The 22,779-nt window shown below is 35.9% G+C and overlaps 1 protein-coding gene across 3 annotated transcripts; it reads left to right on the top strand.

Annotated features, from left to right (window-relative positions):
• The first annotated feature begins 1,611 nt into the window (after positions 1 to 1,611).
• On the top strand, positions 1,612 to 18,390 carry ankhb (ANKH inorganic pyrophosphate transport regulator b). 3 transcript variants are annotated; one of them, XM_079613784.1, is made up of 13 exons: positions 1,612 to 1,761; positions 2,201 to 2,432; positions 4,876 to 5,092; positions 6,309 to 6,427; positions 8,281 to 8,364; positions 8,805 to 8,975; positions 9,164 to 9,298; positions 10,554 to 10,646; positions 11,632 to 11,727; positions 13,711 to 13,840; positions 15,205 to 15,328; positions 15,470 to 15,569; positions 17,026 to 18,390. In XM_079613784.1, the coding sequence occupies exons 2-13, from the start codon at positions 2,337 to 2,339 to the stop codon at positions 17,164 to 17,166; spliced, it is 1,506 nt and encodes a 501-aa protein (XP_079469910.1). In that variant the 5' UTR covers positions 1,612 to 1,761; positions 2,201 to 2,336; the 3' UTR covers positions 17,167 to 18,390. The 3 variants fall into 3 exon arrangements, with proteins under 3 accessions (XP_079469910.1, XP_079469909.1, XP_079469911.1); XM_079613783.1 differs by lacking the exon at positions 1,612 to 1,761 and having other exon boundaries at positions 1,973 to 2,432; XM_079613785.1 differs by lacking the exon at positions 1,612 to 1,761 and having other exon boundaries at positions 1,973 to 2,432; positions 8,805 to 8,969.
• The last annotated feature ends 4,389 nt before the right edge of the window (positions 18,391 to 22,779 follow it).

Raw genomic sequence — 22,779 nt, forward strand, 5'->3', positions numbered from 1 at the left:
GTGTCCCATTCGTTTTAAGATCTCTGAGTCTGAGTTCTTCCACTGGTTTCTATATCTTCTTATACTGCCTTCTTCAGATGACGTCATCTTAACGGTCTGACCATTTATTACTTTGAAGAGCAATGTACACAGCCTGGGCAGGAAATGAGAAATGGCCACAGCTCAATAATTAACAAGCATCTGATGAAGCATGCATGCAGCATTACAACAGGCCGCCTCCATCTCAAATCAATTGTTCACTGAAACTTTGTAATGAAATGTCATGATGAAAGAGTAAAGAAATGCCCAAGAGATGATTTAGATGTTTGTGAATGCAGGAATCTTTTCTGATTTTAATCAGTAAATGGTTTCAGATTTTGTAAGCATAATGGCTAAAAGCAGAATCACTTGATCTTGTATGGTTTATATTTCATTGTGCCACAAATGTATCATTAGAAAATCTATCAAATATTTTAGAGCATGTTTTGCTAGTATCTTTATACAGTATGTTTCTGACTGGTCAATCTGCGCTTGAAAAAAATAAGTCCTGTAATTAATGGGAACCAATGCAATGCAGAAGTAGCCTAATATGTGACCCTGAATCACAAAACCAGTCACAAGTAGCACAGTATATTTGTAACAAAATTATCGATTTTTCTTTTATGTCAAAAATCATTAGGCTATTAGGCTAAGTAAAGATCATGTTCCATGAGGATATTTTGTAAGTTTCCTTCCGTAAATATATAAAACATTGTGAGTGAATGCAGCACAATCTCGAACTTAAATGGACAACTTTAAAGGCGATTTTCCCAATGTGTAGGCTAGATTTTTGGCACCCTCAGATTCCAGATTCTCAAATAGTTGTATCTCTGACTAATTGCCCTATCCTAACAAACCATCAATGGAAAGCTTATTTATTCAGCTTTCATGTGATGTACAAATCCCAATTTAAAAAAATGTTTTTTGACCCATGCGACTGGTTTTGTGGTCCAGGGTCACATATGGTCTGGGTTCTCAATCCTGCTCTTGGAGATCTACCTCCCTGCAAATGTAATATGGTAATTAAGATTCAGGAGCACTGAAAATGCCCCTCTATTTATGGCCTCGCCCTCTGATCTGGTATCTCCAGACACCTGTACTTGGGACCACTTGATATTCACAGACAGGTGTATTTGGATCTGAACTCTGCTGGTAGGTAGATCTACAGGAACAGGACTGGTCTATATTAATAATAATTTTAGTTGAAAATATTTTTACGTCGTCCTTTAGCCCCCTTGGAGGTTTGCTGAGGCCCTTAGTGGGCTGAGTCATGGTTGAGAAATTACTGAGCTATTCAATATACTTATTCATTTGAACGATAATTATATTTTTGCTAGTTGCATTTGTATATAAAAACGTTTACTTTGGGCTGCGCAGATGTGATAATTTCTCTCTCTACAGAAGTAGGAGTTAACACATGGAGCACAAAAGGAGATGTCGGTCACTGTCATAAAGATATAGAAATATACATGCATGATTGTGATTTATGGGTGAACGGTCTCTTTAATTGACAGTTTGACAGACAGATACTATTGGACAGAAGTGCTTCAGTTCTCACAAGACTTGCCTGCTCCGCAGCTCCATCTGCTGGCCGACAAATAAGATGTTCGTTTTTTACTGACATTCTTGAGCGTCACAACATTTTTGTTTAATGTCTTTGTCTCAATTTTATATTCATTTATTTATTTATTGCGCTACCATTTCAGGTCAAATTAACGTGTAGGCCTACAAGCAGCCAGCCAGGTAAGATATAAAGAGGAGGACGGCCATTTCATCCTCTTGTGCAGTGCTCAGACCTACTCTGCAAGCCGTTATCTGAGAATGAACTCAATTTTTGACAGCCGTGTGTTGTTCAGCAGCACTGTATGTCTGTCTCTGCACGCAGCAGGTGACGTTTAGAAGAGGAGTGGCCTTTATACAGCGACCGTCTCCCACGTGTTGTTAAAGAAGGGATGATGATTTAAGTACAGTAAACCGAGTGGCCATCTACAGCAGAATAGCGGCTGGCCGAGCGACTCCATGTATATGGCTTGTGCCGCACTTAATCGCCGCGGCCGATTATATGTATCTTTTTCCTCTCCACTGATGGGTGAACAATGGAGAAGCCGTCAGCAGAAATTTCTGGTGACCCTCCTATTTTCCCATGCACCAGAACATTGTTTATGATGCTGTTGTTGTGTAGGAGGGCAGGGACGGACCTGATCTCGGTGGATTTCTGCTAGAAAACACTCAGAACTCGACAGACGGTGACCGGCCTCTCATCCTTCCAGATCCGAGCAGCTGATGTTGGCAGTGCTGCCGCTATCTTCCCGGCGAACATGGTGAAATTCCCAGCGCTCACGCACTACTTGCCTCTCATCCGATTCCTGGTGCCACTGGCCATTACCAACATAGCCATCGACCTCGGCGAACAGGCAAGTGTGAATGAATTGTCCGTTAAAAAAAAAAGCGCTTAATGACGTAAGATTGGTTGTGTATCCTTGGAGATGGATACTGCAGCAATGGCATCCCTCAAGAGGTCTGGTTATCTGGCTCGCGCATGTATAGTATGTTGTTAAAGTAATTTATAGGTTAGGGCCATCCTGTGGTTTTATTTAGTAAGGAAACGGGCAAACAGCGGCCCTTCGTTGACAGAGCATCATCACAAACAACATGAGCCGATCAGCTGTGTTCGTCAACAGCTGGCCATACAGCGCATCCAATAACGTGTGTCACACCGAACAATGCAAAAGCAATCTGACAGAGATGAATGTGCACTTTTGGATGGGCTGATTTTGTTTTCACCTCTGCGTGAACTGGCCTTGTTTTTGTCAACCATTAACAAATGTACTGGCTTACAGTATTTATTTATTTTATCGCAGTCTCTACATGTTTAAATTGTTTGGCTACAAAAACCCTTGACTGATCAAATATTGTATTCATGTAGCCTAATTCACATCTCATTTTGATGCTCTTATGTTTCTTCCCGAGGTTTTAACAAATCATTTCTTCACATTGAGTTCCAAAGATTAAAAAAAAAAGTTCACACTATTTAAAATGTTTAAACTCATAGGCTATGTGTGCACAATCACTTTTTTATTGAACGTTTGAGGGTATTATAGACAGACCGATAATCAGTGTTTTGATACTGGGTTTTAAAACCCAATATCAAATAATTGAATAGCATTATTTCATAATTGTTTGGATTTTGACTCTTTTCACTGGAAAATAAATGACTGTTATTCAAAAAATTTTAATAATTATGTAATTGTTAAGCTAAACATTTCACACTGGATAATAAATGTTATTCAGTTCAGTAGATTAACAATTACATAATAATATTACATAACATTATAATGGTTAAATGTTTTAATTTTATTATATTTATAATGTTTTAGCATTGTAGTGTATTGAAAAGTTATTATGTTAAAAAGCAGAATAAATCTATAGGCCTAAGCTTTAAATATCATTAGAAACATAGGCCTATTGGCCATATCGGTTGATCCAGCTATTGCAATTGACAGTTGATGAGGAAATGTAGTGTGTTGATGAAATCCCTCAGTTTTCATGATGACAAATGGGTAATTTTGGTAAGTAGCTAAGATCATAAAATGAGAATATTTAGAAATTGGAATGAATAGATGTAAGTCAATACACTGAAGAATTCATTTGATTTTGGAAAAAATTTAATGAAATATTGCCTTTCGTTAGATACAAAATAATTATTTCAGAACCACTTCTAGCAGAAAGAAAAAATGTGAGCAGGAACCCCAAGAGCCTTTCTGCCCACAGTAACAGACAACCATTATCTCTCTGCACATTGTTGTAAGGCGTTGGAGATGAAGTGGCAGACAAAGAAAGTCAGAAGAAGGCAGCAGATAAGGAGGAAAAAAGCGTACATCCATGTGTCCTTTTGGCTTTATCTCTTATTGTACAGGCCTTGCTGCTTATTAATTCTGTGACTGATTATCTACTGTTTCATCCAAATGAAATCTTAAGATTTAAACATAAGCAATGTTCACCTTAAACAGTCAATATTACAGAATGTTGCCACCAGGTTAGAGTCAAGGACAGGACAGCAAAGGTTATTTAATTGTGCAGTAACACCTACAACTTGAAGAGCAAGTAGAACTTATGTACACTTCAGCATTTTACAACAAGTTTGACATCTGACACATTTACAAATCACCTTCTCATGTGACGGGGATATATTGGTATATGAACAATTTTTACAGCTTTATTGTCACAATATAATCGGTTATCATTGAGACACTTTAGAGTTACTCTATCTCCACTTTATTTGAGAGGTTTGCTTGAGACTACATTGACTGTTGATTCTGATCACACTTTTCAGGTGTTTATCTCAATAAAAGTCCATAAATAAATTTTATCTTATTACTCTTCTTCCTTTTTCTGCTTAGAAATGTTCCTTGATAGTGTTTGGACAGTCTACAGACTCTTATACTGTGATATTTGGCAGCACGTAGTGCATTGTGACACTAAAGTTTTTTTGTTTTGTTTTTTACACATATTCAGCTTTAAAAGAGAGAGAAGCCAGGGGTCTTGTGTAACACAAACTTATCCAGCGTAGCAAATACCAGTCCTCACATTTTCTGGGGGACATGCCATGAAAGGCATTTAGTCAGTTGATACAGGGGTAGTGCTGTATATCTTGGGTATAAAACCCTCTTTGTGTTAAAGAATCCCATGAGGAGTGATAGTGTATCACCATTTCAATTCATCCCTCCCCTTTAGAAAATTGATAATGTGACTAAATCTGTATTCTTTTAATCACTCTACTAGCCTGTTTTTTATATAATGCTGGAAAAAATGGTGTTTCTGATCAATTTGTAATAATTTGTCTCTCTTCCTCTACAGGCTTTAAACAGGGGGATAGCAGCAGTCAAAGAGGATGCTGTGGAAATGCTGGCCAGCTATGGTCTGGCCTACTCCCTCATGAAGTTCTTCACAGGCCCTATGAGTGATTTCAAGAACGTAGGGCTGGTGTTTGTCAACAGCAAACGGGACAGAACCAAGGCGGTCCTCTGTATGGTCGCTGCAGGAACCGTGGCTATCATTTTCCATTCTCTCATTGGTCAGTCTGCCAGTCTATCGTTTCCTCACTCCACCTCTTGCATGAGTTTGTACTAAATGTACAGGGAACACCGCTTTGTTTTGCACTTTTCTAAACAAATATGTCATGATGGTAGACTTAGTGAGCTGTGTTATGACTGGAGAAGGACCTCAAATGGTCTTAATCACGCAGACTTTACTCACAGAAGGCAGATGTAACTATTCTCTGGAAAAGTCATTGCACAAAGGAACATTATATTCCAAACACGGTTCATCCGCTGTGTTGACGGAAAGGCTTTTTTGCCAGGTTACTACATGCCTGTCCAGTGTACTCCCTGTGAATGGAGAGGCCTCTCTCAAACAAACTATCCAAACTCACGGGGGTAGTAGATTGCCGTTTATTTTCGGATCTTAGTTCATCCTCTGTTATTATATTGTCGTTAAACAAATTGGGCAAAATACTGCACTCCTACTCAGCAGGAAATAAGTTCTGCCACCCATATTTACCAAATTACAAATACTTAAGTTTGTGGGTTGTGGTTAAAAATGGTCCAATTGTCTTTAAACAGTCTTAAATATTAAGTGTAATTAGTCATTTTATTAGAAGAATGAAGGATATTCACCTTGAATACGTCAGTTTCTCTTCCCCAAATAATTTGCATTTACACAAATAGTCATTTACACACAAAGCCAAAAATCTGAGCCATTTTCAGCTGCTCCGCAGTGCCCATATGACAGTTAAAGCTATGAGCGCATGAAGAAAGAATGTTACCAGGGTAACCTCGAGGGATATAGGATACAAACCCGCCACTATGCCAACAGCTGTCTGCCGCACTTAATGATGTGCTTTTAAATGAAGAACTTACAGTCTGTTAACATAACATGGTCACTCTCCATCATCTTGCGTGCGGTCTCAGACATGTTATGCCCATTTGCACATTCCTTGATTTTTGTAGAGCTGCGTCATCCATCTGTGGATCACGTCACTGCACACATTACTGAGAAAAAGGGAAAATACATGGGAGACATAAGAACTTCTACGTCTTTGCATGTTATTTTTTTAATTATATTATATTATCCATCCTTTCTGCAAACAACTTGTTTTATGTAGGGTCACAGGGATGCATATCCCAGAGTAATATAATATAATATTATAAGTTCTGTGTCCTTGCATGTCATTTGTGTTCATGTATTGATAAATATACAAATTAATCTTGTTCTCACTTTTCCTCCATTAGCCTACACAGATCTTGGCTATTACATCATTAACAAACTGCATCATGTGGATGAGTCTGTGGGGAGTAAGACCCGGAAGGCGTTTCTCTATCTGGCTGCTTTTCCTTTACTTGACGCCATGGTGAGTGACATGCCATCCCTGGAGATATTCGGTCGTAATGTCATAATATGTCCTTGCTCTGACAGTCAGATCTGGCTCGTCTGCCTGGCACAGATGGGCAGAGAGTATGTGTGTGTTTAATCGTGTGGTACTGCCAGGCATCAGAGCCTATTCAGATCTGGAAAACCATCAAGCTCCTTTGGATAAATAACAGCCCACGTGGAACGTCCTGTGCCTCTCAATGGAGGTTAAACTGCAGCAATGTTTTGTTTAAAGTGTTATGTCTCTAGACTAGAGATTGAACCCAACTATTTTTGTTATAAACAAAAGGAAATACATAAAAACGCTAAGCAGCAAAACTGAACAGAAATGTTTCTTGAGCACCAAGACTGGAGTAATGATACGGAAAATTCAGGAGTAAATTACATTTTGAAATATAGGCTATATAAAAATAGAAAACAGTTACTTTAAAGTGTAATAATATTTCACAATATTACTGTTAATTTTAATATTTTGATCAGATAAATGCATGAGAAATCAGACCCAAGAATTTTGAACAGTAGTGGATACTGTAATATAAAACTATATATGTCATGAATAATGTTTATTTTAATGGCTTTGCAATGTTATCATCAATATATAGTATGCAAATGCATCAATATAGTACTATATGAGTAAAATACACACTACAATGTAATATAATTTGTAACAGAGGGTCCCTGCTCCATCTCTCTGTCTACTAAAGGGTCCTTGGCCTGGATTAACAAATTGTATCCAGCTTTTTCCTACACACCATAATGCTTTGCGCAAATTATGGGAGTATCTTCTGTTAAACTGTAAACAATCAGTTAAAGGTTCGCTCTATGGATGCAATAAGCATTTTCAAAAACTGGTACATTATTCTACTCACCCTCTAACCATCACACATTAAATAGAAATTTAAAAGTGTAAAAGAAGTGAAGATTAGAAGTGAAAAGGGGAGACAATTACATTTTAATTCGGCTGTGTGAAAACAAACCTGGAAAGAGGATTGAGGATTTGGGGAGAACTGTGTTAGGGATGCACAATATATGGGCCACCATATCGGTATCGGCTGATATATTTACATTTTTTATGTTATTGGTATCGTCCCAATGAAAAAATTGGGCCTATATATTAAAGCTGATAAATAAGATATTTCCTTCAGTTGAGAAACATCAGATGCACACTGTTCACCGTGATGGTTTTAAATTGCTTGAAATATGACTAGAATCACTTCAAAAAAGGAAAATACAGTTAAGTGCTACAAACAGTTAAGAAAACATCATTATAATTGTGTGCTTATGACATGGATTTTAATGGTGAGTCTTTTGTTTTTGTAATCAGGCTCTCAAAAATTAGATACGAATTTGGATTTAGATTTATCGACAATATATCGGTTATCGGCTTTCAAATATAAAGAATTATCGGCATTGGACAACATTTTCATATCGGTGAATCCCTACATACAAGACATGTTGTCTTTTTTCAGACTGTTAAAGAGAAATAGAACTGAACTGTCAGAACTGTTAATAGAAATTAATCAGGAGGAAAAGAATGCAGCTCTTGCCATAGATATGTTTTGTTATACACCATTTCACATTAAAATATCAAGCTTACGTCTGAAAATAGAACATGAAAGAAAACGTGCAGCTTATTTAGTCACTGACGGATAAGGATTATTTGTCAATTGTAGCGCAACCTTATCATTTGAATTTGTTTGTCTCAGTTTTTTTGAGTGCAACATTCCCAAACTGGAAGTGCCTCCTATAATCTGAAATGCAGTAGGCTCATCAGGAAAAAAAAAGTGGATTGGATTAGTGACAGTTGATATTAGCTCTTGTCTCTGGTTTCAGGCCTGGACTCATGCTGGAATCCTTCTGAAGCACAAGCACAGTCTCCTGGTGGGATGCGCCTCTATTTCTGATGTCGTTGCACAGGTAAGTGTCTGATTCATTGAATTAGCATTCTTTGATTTCAGATATACAATCTGTATTGATATGTTAGTGTTGTTTATATTTTCAATGTTTTGTGAATGTGAATATGGTTGTATATACAGGATAATCGAATGTGAGATAATGTGATATAATGGGTTATCTATAATGTCAATGCTTTTCATAGCCGTGGTGTAATTTGTTTTTATTTATCATGTATTTGGGATTGAATTAATGGCTATATTTATCACTGTCATTATAATCAGGGTCTCTCTCTCTCTCTCTCTCTCTCTTCTCTCTCTCTCTCTCTCTCTCTCTCTCTCTCTCTCTCTCTCTCTCTCTCTCTCTCTCTCTCTCTCTCTCTCTCTCTCTCTCTCTCTCTCTCTCTCTCTCTCTCTCTCTCTCTCTCTCTCTCTCTCTCTCTCTCTCTCTCTATCTATCTCTAGGTTGTATTTGTGGCTATTTTGCTCCACAGTCACCTCGAGTGTGTGGAGCCCTTGTTGATCCCAATCCTTTCTCTGTATATGGGAGCTTTGGTACGCTTCACTATCGTTGGTTTGGGGTACTACAGGACCGTTCATGACAATATCCCTGACTCCAGTGGGCCAGAGGTTGGGGTACGTCCAATGACTCTCTTTACACCAATTCAACCAACTGGCATTTTATTGTGTAAATCTGTTGCTATTTTCCTGCTTAGTGTAGCATCACAGCTACATTGGTCAGTTCATTGGTTTTCTATACTCATTTCTCCCTGCTCTGCCCCTTCAAATGTGTGCTATATACTGACAATCACTCTGTGTAATAGGGGGATGCCACTATTAAAAAGATGCTAGGCTTTTGGTGGCCGTTGGCTCTTATCCTGGCTACACAGCGGATTAGCAGACCCATCGTCAACCTGTTTGTGTCACGGGATCTGAAAGGAAGCACAGCTGCCACAGAGGTTAGTCTGGCAAAAGCACTGATGCCTTTACAGTATTTAAATATCAACTTATATTAATAATTGTTATTTTCAGTCATTTAGATACAGAATATGTGTGAATATGTAGCTAATAACTTAGCTATAAAGGCTTCAGCAGCTCTGCATATTTTCTTGCTATGAAAATATGCTGTGAAGGGATGGAAGAAATGTTTTAGTTCTTCTAAATTGCCAATTTGCAGTCTATTTTTACTTTAACTGAAGCAGTGCCGTCAGATGTAAACAGAGTTTGGACTTGATTTTGTTGTTAACTAAAACTATTAAAAATGGTTTTCGGTATTTGAAAGCTTAAATAAAATATAAATATTAAATGAAAAACTTTTACTAAAATAAGTTTAAGTACTAAAATGAATAAAACTAAAACTGAAATAAAAAATTAATTAAAGCTAAATATAAATATTTTTTTAAAAACGAATAAAATTACTCTAAAATTAAAATGAAAAAAATTCTAAATATTAATACTACTTAGTTCTGACATGAGACTCTAGATAACGCAGGCTGATAGGTCATTAACTCACTTGGTAGCAATCGCAGCATCATCTACATAGTGCAACTGATTGGTTGCTGTTGCATCAGCGGCCAATGAGCTGCGGCGCAACATTTAAACAAATACCGGTAGTGTTGCTGTTAGCAGTCTGTAGCGTGCTTCAGAAACCCCTCCACCTTCCCCAGCTCCACCTGTATAGATCTGCTACAGGGATTATTTCATTTATGTTACATGTGCAGCAGCAGCAGCATGTCTTACATGCTTATAGCAATGTCTGTGAATGTATTGGCAGTAGCAAGTGTTTCTACTTGCTCTGCTACATCAGCAGCGTGGCAGATCTATTCCGCCAAGACTAAACACATCAACATTTCCATATCCATTACCATGCCAATCTCTCATAGAGATGTCATGACAGAAATACAGTAATAGCAAATAAATAATACTAAAATAACACATAATGAAAAAACTAATTTAATGCTCATTTCATCATAGAGTGGGATAACTGGGTATTTGCTGCATTTATGGACCAACTTTACCACTTTTTCCCTGCTTTATTTTTAAAGCTAGGTTTGAACAATTACTGTAATGACAAAACAAGTTTTAATGTCGCTTTAGTTGTTTGGTGCTTAGATGTCAGAAATATTTTACGTCACTCAGCTATAGAATCATGCATTATAAACAGATTATATTGTGGGTGTTTAATGTTACCATCATCTTTCCATTGTTTTCCAGGCTGTTGCAGTTCTCACAGCAACATATCCAGTGGGTCATATGCCATATGGCTGGCTCACTGAACTCAGAGCTGTTTACCCTGCATTTGACAAGGTAAGCGTTTGTTGTTATCGCAACTAACATTTTTTTTTATCCTTAAACATACACTACTCAGAATGCTAATGCTGATCATCCTCTGCATATATACTTAAGCTCATCATCTCCTCCCAGTATTCTTCCTGAACGATCAGTAAAAGGAATCAGTGTGCAGTTTTTTGCTTTTTTATTTATACCACACTGTCTAACTTTGTCTCAAGGGATGACAAAATTAGTTTATATCTTCCACCTTTTGTGCTAATATTGCAGTATGTCTATTATTTTGTTCTACTTTATGACAAAGCAATTATTTTTTGGGTAAACACAGAGTGGGTTCATGGAGACAGACCTGCAGCTAGAGTCCCAGAGACTGTAATTAAAAAGGCGCACAGTGGTGTGGTGTTATTTATGGATATTTTCCCATAGAAAAAGGACTCAGGATCCACAATTAGGAAGTCCACTGGAAATGGGTTGACGCTCTCTGGCTGCAGATGGCTGGCCAACCATAGATCATTTTTTAATGAATAAATATTTAGAAAAATAAATTATTTTCAGTAAGGTCACTTATGCTCACCAAGGCTACATTTATTTGATAAAAAATACAGTAAAAAAAGTAATACTGTGAAATATTACAATTCAATATAACTGTAATTAATGTAATTGAATCATGTGATGGCAAAGCTGAGTTTTCAGCAGCTCTTGTTCAAAAGACACATTTCTTAGTATTATTAATGTTGAAAACAGATGTGCTGCTTAATATTTTTGAGTAAACAGTGATAATTTTTTTCATATAATAAATATCTTTACTGTGACCTTTGATCAATTAAATGCATCCTTGCTGAGTAAAAGTATTAACTTCTTTTTTTTTATCTTACTGACCCCAAACTTTGGAATGATAGTGTACTGTACATTATAAATGGTCAAAACATTGTACATTATAAAGAAGAAATTAACTGCTTTCCTCACGTCTGCTGTTTGTCTTTGTTCTCTTCTCATTTTCTAGAATAACCCGAGCAACAAGTTGGCCAACAGCAGTGCAATTGTGACAAAATCCGACATCAAGCGCTTCACTTTAGTTTGTTTGGCTCTTTCTATAACAGTAAGTTAATCCACATTCTCAATCTTCAGTCTCCATCTGGCTTTAATAACGCTTGTTTCATATTTTGGTAACTGCAGTTTGCTGAAGTTCAGGGACTTTAAAGGTGTTCTGGGAGATTATTGTGACCGTGGGCTGCAGTCATGTTTTTTGTTTAGCCAATCAGGAGGAGCTTTCTATCTGTCAATCACAACAGCCCATATATGGAAAGCATGAAAATGGAACATGGTAGATAGAGTTAGTTAGTTCACTTCACTTAAGCTGTAACTGACTGTATTTAAGTGAGATACTCCACATGATGGGCATTTTGACAATTGTGTCTGTATTTGACCATTCAGGCGCAAAGAGAACTGAATTCAGGCAGTGTTTGAAAGAGGTCTGTCTGAAAGAGAGCTTCTGGTGTGTGTCATTCAGCCCGATACCAAAAGGTCTTTTTTTCACAGCTTTCTGTGCATAATAACTTGTTAAACTCTTTTTGAAGATCCTCATCAAATGTAAACACGCGCTTCTTTGACATCTTCACATCTGACTTGATCTCCTCCGCGCTCTCTAATATCCTGCCTTCACTTACTGCAAGTTTACTCAATAACGAATTGTGATTGGATGGTAATTGCGTTCTCCTAAATATACTATGAAGAGTACATTTGATTAGCCATTCTCGCATGACAGAAGACTACTGCACCCTTTTATGATCACCTAGCAAAGACAATTTAGGAAAGAAGTAATATGGAACAAAACAAGATTTTTTCCTAAGTCGGGACACTAAAAATAGAGCTGAAAACGGGACGTCTGGTCACCCTAAATAGGGGCATGTCTAATCAGTAGTTAAATCTGGCTACAGCGCACTTAGTTTTTTTTTGTTTTACTTTGCTGCCTTTTGTCTACATGTATAATGTATAAACGCACATAGCATAATCAGTAAACATTATACTGTATATTTTATATATATAGTATTCTTCCATTTGTCCCCTGAATTTAAAATGCAATTGTCAAAAATCCAAAAGCTTCTTACTCAGCTACTAAACACATAGTTGTAAAGCTGTAAGGAGTACATTAGGATAGTGTGTTTTGTTATTGTGAGTACTTTTAGAGTCAGGCTGAATGATTAATTGATGCTGTCTGCTTCTGTAACCGGGTCAGATCTTCCCTCCCTGACCTAGATAAAAGCCTGCTTAGTATTTCACTACAGTGATCATTTTTATTCCATAATTTCACTTCTCTGTCAGTGATGTGGAGGGAGAATCATGATTGTATGAGTCCGTCATTAGTGCAGCAAGGCTTCTGTTTAATCTCAAACGCGCTATATTGTTTTGCCCTTCACTGAAATGTTGCATGAATGCGCCACTATGGATGAATACTATGGTTCCTTTACATTTTAACTCATTATCAACATTTTGCTTAGAAATTTCCCCTTTGGACTTTATTGTTAAATATCATTGATGGTTGGCTTGTGTTACTGATTTTAATGAGTTGTAGCAAGTGTTAAGATCTGCTCTCAGCTCCTTGTGCCAACATGTCTGGCCATACATATCTGTGCATACGCTTCTAATTGCAGTGCTGTTACCCACATTTCAAAGGCTCTTCTCCACTCAGATAGATATAACACGTATGAGTGAAAATTATAGTGTTTTGATAGCTGTGTTAACAGGGTAAGTATAATATACCAGCTTCCGGATGTGTGCTGGCTCTAAAATGAACATGCATACTACCATATTACACTCCGCTAGATAACCAGTACCATCAGAGTGCCTTTTCACAGAAATAACCAGGAATACACTATTTTTTTGTTGCCCTTTTCTACTGCTTTATATTTTACTATAGATGTTATGTTATGTTATGTTACGTTATGTTATGTTATGTTATGTTATGTTATGTTATGTTATGTTATGTTACGTTACGTTACGTTACGTTACGTTACGTTATGTTATGTTATGTGTGAGATTTTCTATTTAGTCCCATTCAGGTAGTCTGTCTTTCTCTGTGCAGCTCTGTTTTGTGGTGTTCTGGGCGCCACACATTTCTGAGAGGATCCTGGTGGATATCATAGGAGTAGATCATGCGTTTGCTGAGCTGTGTATCGCCCCATTACGGATTTTCTCCTTCTTTCCCATTCCAGGTATTGCACTTTTAGTAAATTTCCATTAAAGACATTTTACACAATTTTGAGATAATATCTGTATACAGATTTTTACGATACAATACAAAGAAATTGTGATTTTAACCATTACGATTACTTTTGATAGCTGAAAACATAATCAAAATATTTGATAAACAAGCACAGAAAACACAGGACATACACTACTGTTCAAAACTTGGGTCGGTAAGACTTTTTAATGAAAGAAGTCTCTTATGATGTTTACCAAGAAGTAGTATTTATTTAATCAAAAATAATGTAAAAACAGTAATATAATTACAATTTAAAATGACTGTTTCCTTTGTAATTAAATAATTGTTCTAGTCTTGAGTGTCACATGATCCTTCATAAATCATTCTAATATGCTGCTTTGGTGCTCAAGAACATTTCTTATTATTAGCAAAGTTGAAAACAGTTGTGCTGCTTATTACATTTGTGGAAACCATGATACATTTTACATTTTCATTTAATCATTTAGCAGACACTTTTATTCAAACCGACTTACTATCCAAAGGGATTTTTTTAGGATTATCTGATAAATTGAGAGTTCAAAAGAACACCATTTCTCTGAAATAAAAGTCTTCTATAACATGATAACCCTTGGTTTCACAGACAAGGCTTAAGATAGTCCCGCTGTTTTAACTGAAAGCAACTTGTACTGAAATATCTTAAAATATGTCATTGCCATTGTTGTGTCTCAATATGCACATCAGTAATGTTTTTTCTAAGGCACGTTTAAAAAAAGATACTTAAATATCCTAATTGAACTAAGGCCTAATCCTGGTTTAATCTAAGCCATGTCTGTGAAACCAGGCTTTAGTGCCTTTACTGTCACTTTTGATCAGATGAATGCATCATTGCTTAATAAAAGTATTGATTTCTTGGAAAGATGGTACTGACCCCAACATTTGAACAGTAGTGTATATTGAACTTTGTGAATGACCCATGTTCAAATTCTGTTTAAATATGCAGAACTTTCTGTAAAGTCTTATAGCTGCTAATTCTCCAGGGACTTCTCATGACAAACAAAAATGGTTGATCTAGGGTCTGATGTGCAGTGCATAATCAAATGGACAGATGGTCTTAGGGGACCAGTTGCTCTTTAAAAAAAAAATAGTCCATTTGAAAAGGCAAAGGTCATGCTTCAGTTACAATGCCCCAGGCTTGCAGAAACTGAGAGAGAAAGAATCACAAGAGAGCTCAAAGTACCTTCGGACTTTATTGTACTTGACTTTTATGATATAACGATACTGATAGCCAAGCAATCACTGGCATGTAAAACATGTGTTCACATGATTGCTTGAGACCGAATTTGCATGAACTGAATTCTCTGTTTTTATCATCAGTGACGATTCGTGCTCACCTGACTGGTTGGCTCATGACCCTGAAGAAAACCTTTGTCCTGGCACCCAGCTCTGTCCTCCGCATCATTGTCCTCATCACCAGTCTCATAGTGCTGCCTTACATGGGGTAAGTGTGTTGTGCTTGATTTTACACCAGTACCAAGAAGAAACTTGAAACTTACATATTACTAATTGTTGTACTTTAGTGCATTGTATATTCAAATGTATTAGACTTTGTCAGAAAGCTTTTTATGCTCAAATTGTGCAGGGTACATGGGGCCACACTTGGTGTTGGATCTCTGCTGGCTGGTTTCATTGGGGAGTCTACTATGGTTGCAATCGCAGCAGGCTATGTCTACCGAAAACAGGTACAATAACACTGAAGCCTGTAGCTTTTTCTGATGATTCAAGTCGATTTCTATTTGATTAGTTAATACAGTAAAAGAGCAATACATATTCAGTTCTACGATAACACGGTGTCCATAAATCTCCAGACATTTTCATTCCAATACTGTATTGTGTATTATAACACACACACACACACACACACACACACACACACACACACACACACACACACACACACGAGACTGAGGGTAGTTATTTCAATAAATAAAGTCCAGTCCAGTCAAAAGTCCGGTTACATAAATGTGTTTTCTCTAGCAGTGATTTTGTATGCTCATTTCAAAATTCAAGAAGGTTATTCAGTTTTCCAAGTTAAACTTTTGACTGAACAAGTAAACACAATAAAACCACACTGATGCATAAGACACGGGTCAACTATATCATGAAGGTAGATTTAAGAACAAGGATTTTCCCCCATAAATATCAGTTTGTCATTTAACAGGTTGCAAAAGTTTTCAGGTTTAAATAAAATCTGTTATTTTAAACTTTTATTCATCAAATAATCACAGTTTCTACAAAAATATCAAGTAGCTGTTTTCAATATTGATAATAAGAAACATTTATTGAGCAGAAAATAAGCATATTAGTATAATTTCTGAAGGATCATGTGCTTCAAATTCAGCTTTGCCATTATAGAAATAAATTACATTGTAAAATATATTAAAATAGAAAACAGTTATTTTAAATTGTAATAGAATTTCACAATATTACTGTTTTACTGTATCCTATAAACGTAGTGTTGGCAAGTAAAGAGAGTAAACAGATCTTTCCGACCCCGAACTTTTGAACAGTATTGTACATTACTCTTTACATTTGTATTATTTCTTGAAAGAAAATATATATATTTTTAAAATCCTATGTGGTTTCTCATCTCTATTTCCCAACATTCTCCATATAGTGTCACAAAATGCTCCATTCTTGTTTTGTAAATTAAATTGTAATTTTACATGGTAACAATTTACAATAAGGTTTTATTTGTTAATTACATGAAATAACAATGAAACTTTCTTCTACAGCATTTATTAATCTTAGCTAATGTTAATATCAACATTTACTAATACATTTTTAAGATCAAAAGTTGTATCTGTTAACATTAGTTAATGCCCTTTGAACAAACATGAACAAAGGTTAATAAATCCTGTATACAATATTTGCTTATTGTTAGCTCATGTTAGTTAATGCATTAACTAATGTTAACAAATGAGACCTTATTACACAGTGTTCCCTTTTACAAACTCTGCATCACATATTCCATTGTAAAACCTTTGTAAACCATTCTATCATAAAATGTCACAGTCAGTTTGATATGACGAATTATGTAAGGATGGCTTATGAATGATTTAAACATAAATAGGCTCTGCTCGTGTTTAATCAATGAAACCCAGTGCGTTGTGGTAAAATGACTTTCTGCCCACACAGAAGAAAAAGAAAGACTCGGATGAAGACATGACCATTGACGGGGAGGACTCTGCCCCCATGAACGAGGTCAGGGCCGGGGGCCGCATGGACGACATCGTTGAGTTAAGAGAAGAGGATGAGGAAGAGCTGGAAGAAGACTGAGCTGAGCAGGATGCATTGTGGGAATCAGGGCCTTCTTGCTTTCTCGGGCAGTGTACTTATTGCTTACTGTCCCCTGCTGCCGCCCTTTCCCTCCTGCCGAAGCGAGAGCGCAACTCACTTTTAAATGTGCACAGTTTTAATAAACACAGAGGGAGATTTAGATATCAGTTATGAAGACTTCAGGTGTCCGCTGCAGCATATCTTTGTTACAGTACACACGCAGACATACAAATGCGTACATGCGTCTTCCAGCTGCCGTCAGGAGACTTTTTTTTTCTTCCGATGCAGGACAGTGAAGATATTAATTTGTACCAAAGCAGTGTTGTGCATTAACTTATTTTTTCTGTATGCTGATCTTTAATGTGCTGCCGTCCTACACATTTCAAAGGAAAGACTATGCTAAATGGAGTTACATCATTCGCTTGGAATGTATTTCCTGTTCCTTCTTCTTCTTTACCTCTACTATTTCACAGAAAGGACAGACTTGATAAGATTTTTAAGGTCCAGGGGCAGTGACCTGTGTTACTGCACAGTTTCAAGGACCAACTCACACTTTTTTTTGGCTTTTGTCATTACAAGAAATGTCAACAGAGGTTATATATATATATATATATATAACACATATTTATATTGCAATTGAGAATGAATTTGATGGACATCTTAGAAAACAACAGTTTCAGAGTGACAAATGGTTGGAGTTTATGGGTCATCTAGAGGGCCTATTTTTTTAAATATACATACCATATGTTGTAGGTGTATAAAATATGATACATTTTGTATGGGTGATGTTGTGAACTCTGTATATTGTAGGAAAAGAACGAATTGGACTGTGTTTTTCATAATGAAGTCTATTGGAAGTATTTTTTGTTTTGTTTGAAGTATTTATTTTGTATCTCAGGATGTTCGTGATGGAAAATATTAAAGTACTTTAAAGTCTGATTAACGATCCCTCCCCATGAGCTGTTTTTTAAGTTTCTCCATTGGACAATGATACACAGCTGTTAAGGGTGTCTTAAGCCGGTGTTTGTTTCATTTAGATTATAGTAAGTGAAGTCTGGCTTAGCTTGTATTAGAGATTTCCAGGACAATACAAAGTAATGATAGAAACATTTATTACAGTTTCAAATAAGTATTTGGTCCTCTTATTAAACATTGAATATGTGGTTTAAAGTGGTCTATGATGAGGTTCTTATGTTCTGTCTTCTATTAAAATGAAGAAAAGTGGGTGTGTTTGTCACTTTTACTGCAGTTGATGAGAAGTCTGATACACATACAATGGAAAATTATACTATAGATGTCACATATATTGAGAAAATTGTAAACAAAAAGTAAAAGTGTTTTTTTTTTTTTAGTAAACTAAATTAGATAAAATTGACATCTAATTTGCATTGTGACTCGTAAAAACGGGAGCAAATACATTAATTTCATAGCGGTGAAATGACGCCCCTTATCGTCCAACTTCGACACTGCAATGACATCTTAACACGAGGGTGAGTGTAAATTTAGCCATGTCTAGATGAGCACATCCTATGGCAAGCAGTTTTAACTTTTATTCATTTCCAGGATATGAATTCTTGATATCAACAATTACATTTTCACTAGTTAAAATTATAGTTTTATTGACATCAGAAATTAAATTTCCACTAGTAACAATACAATTCGCGATATCCACAATAAAAATTTCACTAGTTAAAATGCTAATTCTTGATATCAACAATTGAATTTCAACTAGTAAAAACTATAATTCTTGATATCTGTATTGTATTTTCACTAGTGAAATGTCACCATAGGCTACCATTCAAAATTAATTGTTGATATCAAGAATTTATTTCTTATAGTTGAAATTTCAATTTCACATATCAGAAATACAATTCTTACTAGTGAAAACCTTTATTTTTGATATCAAGAATTCACTTGTCACAGTTGAAATGTCTATTCTTGATATCAACAATTGCAGATACAATTACAGATTAATAATTAAATTGTTGATATCAGTAGGCTATTTAAATTGTTGATATCAAAAATGTAATTGTTGATATCAAAAATGTAATTGTTGATATCAAGAATTAATATCCTGGAAATGAATAAAAGTCAAAACGGCTTGCCATACCTATTTATTTATTTTTACAATAATTTTTAATTCGTTAGCACTAATGCATTAAGAGCCATTTTGACTGCATTTAATATATATTTTAGTTGTATAAATTAACATTATAGTTAATGTATTATAAACAAACAGCACAATTGTTAACATGAATATGTTAACATTATCATGTAATTTATAACTAGTAATAATAATATAGTAATTTCATGATGCCTAGTGCATTAAAGCGATTTATAAAGCTAAAAATAAAAATTCTGTCATCATTTATTTCCAAAACTATTATACTTAACAAAATAAGATACATACATGTATTTTGAAAAATGCTTCCACTGCTTTTGTCTAAGCTGATCAAAGTCAATGGGGTCCAAAACAACATGGGACACTTTTCATTTTCATTATAAGGACACTCTTTTTCTAAATATTTTGAAATTTTGTGTTTCACAGAATAAAGCAAGTCACAGTTTTGGAACGGTGAGTAAAATTATGACAGAATTTTCATTTTTGGCTGAACTATCTCTTTGAATTTTGGTGTTTCCAGTTGTTCTGGTGTCAACAAACTTTGATTGTAAATGCAGTGCTCCATCAATGTCATCCTTTTTCATTAATCAACCATTTTCCCTACTGTTCGAGTTATACTTTGATGTGTTACCTGGCAGACATCTGATGTGTATAGCTGTGATTAAACAGAAACTCTTGGCCTCCTCCCACATTGAAGTGCTGAAGGTCCAACGCAGTGCATTCCCAAGGGGTCAGGCTTTCCCTTGTGCACACTTGGCTCTGAGACAAAAACCTTTAATAGTAACCCCAATGTGAAAGCCCTCCCATCCCCACTGCCCTCAGCACTCTGTCACACCCAGGGCCCTCTCTCATGACTAAACATGGGCCTTTGGCATTCTGCAAATGAAGAAAAGACGGGGCGAGCTGCATGTCTGGTAGAGACCTGTCTGTGCGACAGGGTCGGGCCTGATCAATCTGTGCTCAGCCATATATCTTACCTCATTATATGCCATGTTGAGTATGTCTTGAAAAGTATCAGTCCACAAACAGAGCCTTGCTTCGCACCATGTTTAAAACCAGTATGACTTTCATTCTTCAGTGGAACGCAAAAAGATGTATTTATAGCAGAATGTCCAAGTGAATGAACGTGAATGGGGACCACAGCTGTCAAGCAAGGCACAATTTTTGTGAATAACTAAATTCTGTTTCTCACATAACGTTATTAATAAGGCTTCAGAAGACTTGGAATATAGTCTTATGGACTATTTTATCATGAATTTATGGGCTACAATATGGGCTTTTTTTTTGGAATGTGGTTAAATTGGTCAAAAGTGACTTTGTTTACAAAATTGTTTCTTTCTATTATTTCCTGAAAAACACAGTTTCCACAAAAGCAGCTGTTTTCAACATTGATAATAAGGAATGTTTCCTCATCACCAAATCATCTCATTAGAATGATTTCTGCAGGATCATGTGACACTTAAGACTGGGGTAATGATGCTAAAAATTCAGCTTTGCCATCACAGAAATAAATAACATTTTAAAATATATTACAATAGAAAACAGTTGTTTTACTGTATTTTTGATAAAAGTATTCTTTTTTTTTCTCGTTTTGAGGAGCGTATACGAGAATTCATTCAAAAACATAAAAAAATCTTGGCAACCCGAACTGTAGGCTATATATTATAATAGTATTGTGCCTACAATACATTCTGACATATTCTAAACACAATACTGTAAAGGTTTATTAAGGAGGATTATAAGAATGTGATAATTAAGACAATACAAACATTCATTCAACAATCCTAAAAAGAAACAGGTCCCGGGCCAGGACACAACTATATAATGCCAGTTTAAAGTCCTCTTCAAACGTTTTAAAGTAAATATTTAATTCCTGTTCAATATAACAATCATTTAATATCTTAATGACTGCAGATACACTCAATGTTTGTCTCAGAGCTATCATAATACATCTCACTCAATTTGCTGTTATTCCTCTAGCATGTATTACAAATGGCCACCAGAGGGAAGCACTCACTTCTAGGAGGATAAAACACTATATCATTCTTATTTTGATAATCAGTGAAAATACTGACTTGATTTGTTTTATAATAACGGTTATCATGATGATGATCATATTATACAGTAGGCTAATAAATGACAGCATTACTGTAATGCAAAAATAACTGGATTAAACAGTTACCTAAATAACAAACAAAAAAAGGGAATAATTTTCATTCTCAAAAATAATCGTCAGATTGTTTTAATTTAATTATCAGACATTTTTAAGTAGGATGCTAGGGACTTCTGTGGATTTATTTTATTCAACAGTTACATTTTTGTTGATTTTTAGGTTGTATAGCCTATAAAATCACCCCCTTCCAACACCCACCATGATAGATATCAGAGGGGAACTTGTAAAATGTGTAAATAAGAGGTGTTGGGTGCTAGTTCTCGGAATTATCAATAGAATCTGTCTGCAGCCAGCAAGACTTCAAGTTACGCCCACTTCAAGTTGATCACAGTTTTTTTTTTTTTCGACTTAAAGGAATAGTTCACTTTAAAATGAAAATTCTGTCATCATATACTCACCCTTAAGTTGTTTCAAACCTGTATGGATTTCTTTCCTCTGCTGAACACAAAGGAAGATATTTAGAAGAATGTCAGTCACCAGACAGTTTCTGGGTCCCATTGACTTCCATAGTAGGAAAAATATATACTATGCAAGTCAATGGGACCCAGAAACTGTCTGGTTACTGACATTCTTCTAAATATCTTCCTTTGTGTTCAGCAGAGGAAAGAAATTCACACAGGTTTGAAACAACATGAGGGTGAGTATATGATATTTTCATTTTAAAGCGAACTATCCCTTTAAAGCAGTGCTGCACAGTTTGTTTTAGCCTAAAGCAAACTGCAATCTGCATTAGTGCAAGGGTGGGCTTCTGATAATGTACTGCAAGAAACCATATTGCATGTAATGTTTTATCAATTAGCCTATTCGTCCCACCTCAACTAGAGTGTGGAGCAAGCACTAATATATCCTTTAGGAATTGGGCTTTATTTCTTTTTTTTCTTTTATATAGGCTAAATAATTTTAAACATCCTTTGATGTCTTATTGTATGCCTGATTTGCTGATGATTAAAAAGTTTGACTGATATCAACAGCACTAATGGACAGCTTAATGCACCGCGCTGACAAACAAATATTATGATACTTTTGAGACTAATATGTTCTGGCACTAATATTGTCTGTTCTGGGCTACTGCTGCAGCATTACGTCCAGATCTCAGAAAATCTCAGCCACATCTAAGTTAATTCTTGTAGTTTTCACCTCTGTCCACATCCCCTGCATGGGTTCACAGTCTTTGTAGAGAGAATTGCATTGAATGCAACAGGAGATTAGATAGGCTATGAGATACGAGTTAGGTCCTATATGCTCCTCTGAAAATGTGTTCCAGTTTACCACATTTGTTGACAAAAGAAGAGACGGGTTCGTGTGTAAAACATGTTCA

Source organism: Phoxinus phoxinus, assembly GCF_949152265.1.
Source record: "Phoxinus phoxinus genome assembly, chromosome: 5".
In the NCBI taxonomy this organism is placed as follows: Eukaryota; Metazoa; Chordata; class Actinopteri; order Cypriniformes; family Leuciscidae; genus Phoxinus; species Phoxinus phoxinus.

Excerpts from the sequence above, each read along its gene's own strand:
- ankhb (XM_079613784.1), top strand. The coding sequence starts at position 2,337 with ATGGTGAAATTCCCAGCGCTCACGCACTACTTGCCTCTCATCCGATTC. Across the intron at positions 10,647-11,631 it reads TTTACCCTGCATTTGACAAG|AATAACCCGAGCAACAAGTT; the intron begins GTAAGCGTTTGT and ends CTCATTTTCTAG. Across the intron at positions 11,728-13,710 it reads GTTTGGCTCTTTCTATAACA|CTCTGTTTTGTGGTGTTCTG; the intron begins GTAAGTTAATCC and ends TTCTCTGTGCAG.